The sequence below is a fragment of the Hyperoodon ampullatus genome (assembly GCF_949752795.1).
Source record: "Hyperoodon ampullatus genome assembly, chromosome: 7".
Lineage (NCBI taxonomy): Eukaryota > Metazoa > Chordata > Mammalia > Artiodactyla > Ziphiidae > Hyperoodon > Hyperoodon ampullatus.
Window position 1 is genome coordinate 74,583,378 of NC_136920.1, and position 5,491 is coordinate 74,588,868.

At 53.5% G+C, this 5,491-nt stretch overlaps 1 protein-coding gene across 1 annotated transcript; it reads right to left on the bottom strand.

Annotated features, from left to right (window-relative positions):
• Nucleotides 1-784: 784 nt before the first annotated feature.
• On the bottom strand, nucleotides 785-4,785 carry DBX1 (developing brain homeobox 1; the record flags this gene model as incomplete). The annotated part of the gene is made up of 4 exons (XM_079707541.1): nucleotides 785-1,150; nucleotides 1,571-1,773; nucleotides 3,684-3,785; nucleotides 4,419-4,785. The coding sequence occupies 4 exons, from the start codon at nucleotides 4,783-4,785 to the stop codon at nucleotides 785-787; spliced, it is 1,038 nt and encodes a 345-aa protein (XP_079563667.1).
• Nucleotides 4,786-5,491: the final 706 nt, after the last annotated feature.

The window sequence follows — 5,491 nt, forward strand, 5'->3', positions numbered from 1 at the left end:
TAATAAAAGGGCACAAGGTAGAGTGTTTGGTGCATATACTATGCATGCAGAAATAGTAAAGAAAAGGCTTTAAAACACACTCGAAATAGAGGCCGACTCTTCCTCCCATTTACAGAACTCACTTCTTTGCCCAGAGATCATTTGAAATATGACACATAGAAAAGACTCAATATTTATGTGGTACCTTAGACCAGAAGGCACGGGTAGATTTTTTTTTTTTTTTTTTTTGAAATTCTTGAGCTTTCTAAGGGCATTGCTACGGGGAGACTGGGTTACCAGCGTCTGGAGTTGGGCAAGAAGCCCTCGCTACCTAAGATGGGGAGGTGGAAGGATCTAGGAAGTCAGGGGTCTTGAAGTTATATGCTTGATGTTGTGACTCCTATCTCGCTTTCCTACTTCAGAAAAGGTTTCTTACCTTACAGGGTTGTTGCTGCTGTAGACCAGCAGGGCCTGGCTCACAGCTAAACCCGGGCTGGGAGAGTGAACACCCCACTGTGTTGAAAATATCTTGCAATAAGGAAGCTAAACAGGGGCCCTCGCGGCAAAGTTAAGGCTGGGACCAAGACCTAAATTTAACTTATGCGGAGAGGGCTGTTGGTAGGTGGTGTGGGCAAGGGAATGTCGTTGGGGGGCAATGGAAGGGGCCAGGGTGCCCTCGACGACGCGACAGTTCTACAGCGGGGAGCGGCAGCGTCTGCGCAGCGGGGGCAAGTGAACACGCACCGAAATCCACCTCTTCAATTTCAAAGCACTTATAATTGGTACCCCGGGCGCGGGAGGGCTTCTAAGACACGGTGATCTCCTCCTCCTCGGCCTCCTCATCCTCCTCGGAGTCGGAGAAGTCCGAAGGTTTGTCGGGGCTGCCAGAGTGCGCGGGCGAGTGGGGCAGCGGCCCTTCGAGGCGCGGGTCCCGCAGGTGCCGAGGGTCGGGGGACGGGGGATGGTAGACCAGGCGGTGGCGGAGGCTGCCCGGGCCCTCGTCCTCCTCGTCGTCGTCGTCCCCGGGACCCTTCTGGCCCACGTCGCTGAGGTCCGGGTGCGGATTGAGTTTGGTGGGAAGGGTCTGCTCGCGGCAGCCCCCGCTAGACAGGAGCTCGCGCTCCTTGGAGTTCCGCCACTTCATGCGTCGGTTCTGGAACCAGATTTTCACCTGGGGCGAGAGGGGTGAGAGCAGGGGAGAAGCAGCGGTTAGCGCAGAACCCCCGCCACCGCCCCAAGGGGGTGGGAAGGAGGCCCAGTTCTTCCTCTCTTTGCCGGCTCCCCACCCGGTAAAGTGAGATCGGACCGGAAGTGGCCTTTACCCTACCCCCACCAGCTAGGCTGCACGCACCTCTCGCCCTCTCTTCCGGCACCTGGCCCAGGTGGGCGGGGGTGGGGGAGACGCTGGGCCCGGGAGAGACGGGGCGGGGAGAGCAGCGGGCTATCGCGAGAAGCCTCCGCGAAGCTGGCTCGTGCACTTACTCCCTCTCTAGACCTTACCCCGTCTGTACAATGGGACCTAGGCGGTTTCAGAGAACCTTCCCGTTCGTACGATGCGTGGGGGGAGGGGCTCTGGGGAGACTGCCCTCACCTGTGAGTCTTTCAAGCCCAGCTTGGCCGCCAGCTTCTTGCGGTCGGGCTTGCTGATGTACTTCTGCTTCTGGAACATCTTCTCCAGCGCCTTGCGCTGCACGTCGGAGAACACGGCTCGACGCAGCATGCCCCTACGAGGCTTGCCGCGAGCGGCCAGTGGCCAGGAGAAGGTCCCCGGGATGGGCACGACGCTGGAGGACGCTGCGGAGGCCAGGGGTGCGAGGTGAGTGAGTGGGCGGTGGCCCGCCCGGGCCGGTGGCGTCCGCCCCACCATTGCGGCTCCTTAGGTTTTTCTCTCTGATCCCTTCATCTTTTTAAAGCTCTCCTTTTTCTCCCCCTGGAGAATAGGCTATGAACCTACAAACCTGCGAGAGTGAAAGGCGCTTTCTGCCCAAATAACTTTCCCTTTCAGCCGTGCAAACTCGGATTAGGTAAAACCACGCAAACACAGAAAAGGCCCCCCACAATAGCCTATTTCGTTTTTCCATTCAGCGGTCTCAGGGAAACTAACTTGCGTGCATCAGCTAATATAACTGCAGAAAAAAGTAAATTGTAAAAATAAAGCAGCCAGCCACTGGGTTTCCCCTAAGCTTTTAACACGTTTGTGGCTTTTGCATTCTTTAGATGAAAATGAGGTGATTTACTGATTTGATAGAGAGGAGAAAATCCGCTTTGGATTTTTTATGTTTTGAAAAATCCAATCAGTATTCATCTTTTTTTATATTAATCTTTCCTCCCCTCCCCCACAAAACGTAAAGAATTCGGCCAGAATACATGAAAAGTGGCAGCTAATTAGCACATTGACCGCTTCCCAATGGGTATTGGCATGATAAAAGGGGGGAGAGTTTCGCTTTAAGGGAGAAAAAAACCCCAAAAGAAACAGACTCTAATGAAGCGTGAATGGTAATTGTGTAGTAATGAACTAACAGAAAAAGACTGAGGACAAGCAGCGAAAGCCATATATTACTGGGACAAAAGAGATTTACACTTTCAAACTAAACACAACTGCAGGCCAAGACCATTGGGAGAATACTGATGGCAGAGGCTTCTCTTCCCCGAATCATTTTCATTAAATGGACATGAAAAGCTATTTATAAAGCTCGGGTTGTTTTTGTTAGAGCATTGAGATGGGGGAGAAAGGGAGCAAATTCCATTATCAGCAGTAGCATGAATGGTGGGGGGGGTGAATTCTCTCTCCCCCTTTCAAAAATCAATTGCTTGTTTCTTTCGCTGATATTTGGAAGTGCTGTCGAGGTTCTACCCATCCCCCACCGACCATGCCCAGTCTCTCTTCCCTTTATAAGAGTTCCTGTCTCCTTAATCTTGACCAGCTGCAGAGTTTTTGAGCCATAGTTTGAGTCACCACTGGGATTCCAGGATGAAGACGTCCTGGAACCTGTTTAAGGTGTTTCTCCTTTAAACCGGGCCCCAATTATGGGCTTCCCTCCGACTTAATTTACGAGCTCTAGGATCTTTAAAACGGTATGGCGGTGGGGGGACGGGATGAGAAAGAGTTTGGGAAATCAGGTAGGAAATAGAAGGTTGGGGTTGTGGGAGGATCTAGTCCCCCTCCCCCTGGGCGACCCCAGGCATCCCACACAAGAGGGCACCCCATGTGGTCTTGTGAAAAGCCTGAAGCCCTGAATGAGTCTTAAAGAGAAATTAGCCCCGGCTGGTAGGTGTCTCTCCGCGGCTTGGAGGGGCGAGGGTTGGTCTGTGTGTGGCTGCCCGGAGGAGCTGACCAATTGGTCATGGTGCTGAAACCTTTGTGGGGAATCGTGGCCAAGTGCACTGACTCTGTGGGAAAACGGCGGCGTGAAGGGATGCCAACAGCTCCTCGCCGGGAAGGGAACCGCCTCAAATTTGGACCATGACAATTCCTGCTAATTTGTAGAGCAGGGAATTGGTGCAAAGTGTCAAGCAGTCACTGCTTGTGCTAAATAGGGCATCAAATTGGCGCGACGGATTCATGAATGTTGTACGCCTTGCAACCTCTGAACCGGAGCGTAACCCCGTGAGGTGGACGGAGAAATATGGCTTCGGGGCAGGGAGCGACGGGGTGGGGCTGGGGCGACGCCCAGCCTCCTGAAAGGAAGGGGGATGAGACCTACCTGGGAAATAAGAAGATCTGATGAAAGGCTGGAAGGAGCCTTCAAAGTAGGGAAAGGCGAAGGTCTTGGGAGGGACACTCTGGAGCAAGGCGGGGGACGTTTCTGGGAGAGAGTGAGGAAAGGAGGAACAGAAGGAGGGAGACAGAAAGGGAATTTGATTAAGTACATGATTATTGTACAGCACAGTGAATACACGACATGATTAACCTTTCGGCTGGTTTCAAAGGCATCTTACTCAGTGTACTGACACAGTAAAGTAAACCTTTCCCTAACACTGTCTCTATCTGTGGAACCCCCTCCCCCAATAGTCCTCAGAGCCCTCCCCCCCATGTCATCCTAGGCACTAACGAGATAGAAGAACTGGTGGTGGGGGGAGAAAAGAATTGCAGATCGATAACACTTGCTAAGCTAGTAAATATATTGTCTTGGGTTTAAAAAAAACTGGCTTTCAGAAGCTCAAGGACAGAAACGCAGACGTCCAGGGGCGTGCGCGCAATTTCACTGCGCCAGGGAACTGTGCGCGCTCCGACTGTAGGTGTTCAAATTCATTCTGAGGGTGGGGCGAACCTGGAGGCTTCCCGGGAATCGTCTGCACCTAAGTCTCACAGTGGGGCCTCGGGGATCTTGCGTACGTGTGTGCACAGCTGTGAGCGTGGGTACCCCCTGCGTATGGGAAACTGAGGCCAGAAGGACTCGGCATCTAGACCGGCCCCTTAGCGTTTTGCTTTCACTTACCAGTTCTGGGCGCCGAAGAAAGAATGGCGTTCACTCCAAACTTCAGAAACGTGGGCTCGCTGGCAGGGGAGACGGCTGTCTGCGGTGAGCCGCCACGCCGGCTGCCTGAACCCGGGGAGCCCAGGTCCGAGGCCCCTGTGTCTGTGAGAGCCGCAGGGGCCCCCTGCCTAGGGGGCGACATGCTGGCGGTGGGCACGCTGCGGGGCAGGTAGGCGGGGGGTCGGCTGATGCGGATCAGATCCTCCACCAGGAAGCTCGAGTGGCCGGAAAATGCCGACTGCAGGGACTGGGGCAATGTTAAGGTGGGCGTGGGGCGCAAGAGGCTGGGGTACCCGGCTGGGGGCGCGAGGAGGCCGGGGAACATCATGTTAGACGAGGGGCGGGCGGAAAAACCCTTCTTCCAGTGGCCAGAGGGTAAATGCTGGGCTTCCCGCCCCTCCCGCCCTCTCTCTTGGGCTTAGCAAACGTCTTCTAGTAACGATCCCACTTGGGTGTCTGCGAGTCCTCCGCGGTCCTCCCGTTGAGGTGGTGGTTTTATAGTGGCCCGCCCGTTAAAGCGTTTTGAAAAGTGACAGCTCTGACAATGAAGTTCAACAAAGTTCTCCACTCGAGCTTCATTCGCTGGAGGCTCTGGGCGCGCTGATTGGCGCAGGGGTGCAATTTATGATTGGATTAGTCTTCATAAGCATGGCCCGCACAATGGGCTGGCAACAAAGGCTGGCGCGCATCAATTCTGCGTATCGACCGCCTCTTTGCAATACAGTGCTCCCCCAAAGCTCTCGCCGGGAGTTTTTGTTCGGAAGCAACACCCGGGCTAATTAAATGCCTATTTAGAAGTTTCAGATGACATCTTGCCTCATAGAAAAGGAATTATTTAAAGAATGCACTAAATTTATTTGCAGCTCCCCTGCTGAGCCTGGAAAATAAATCAATAAATATTCATAGAAATTCATCTCCAGGCAATCAGTAAAATAATCCTCCCCCCTTGTGGGGAGGGCAATGGAAAATTTCAAGTCAGTGAACATGAAAATATACTCCCTCTTCGGTCTCTGCCCTATACATTACTCCAGCTG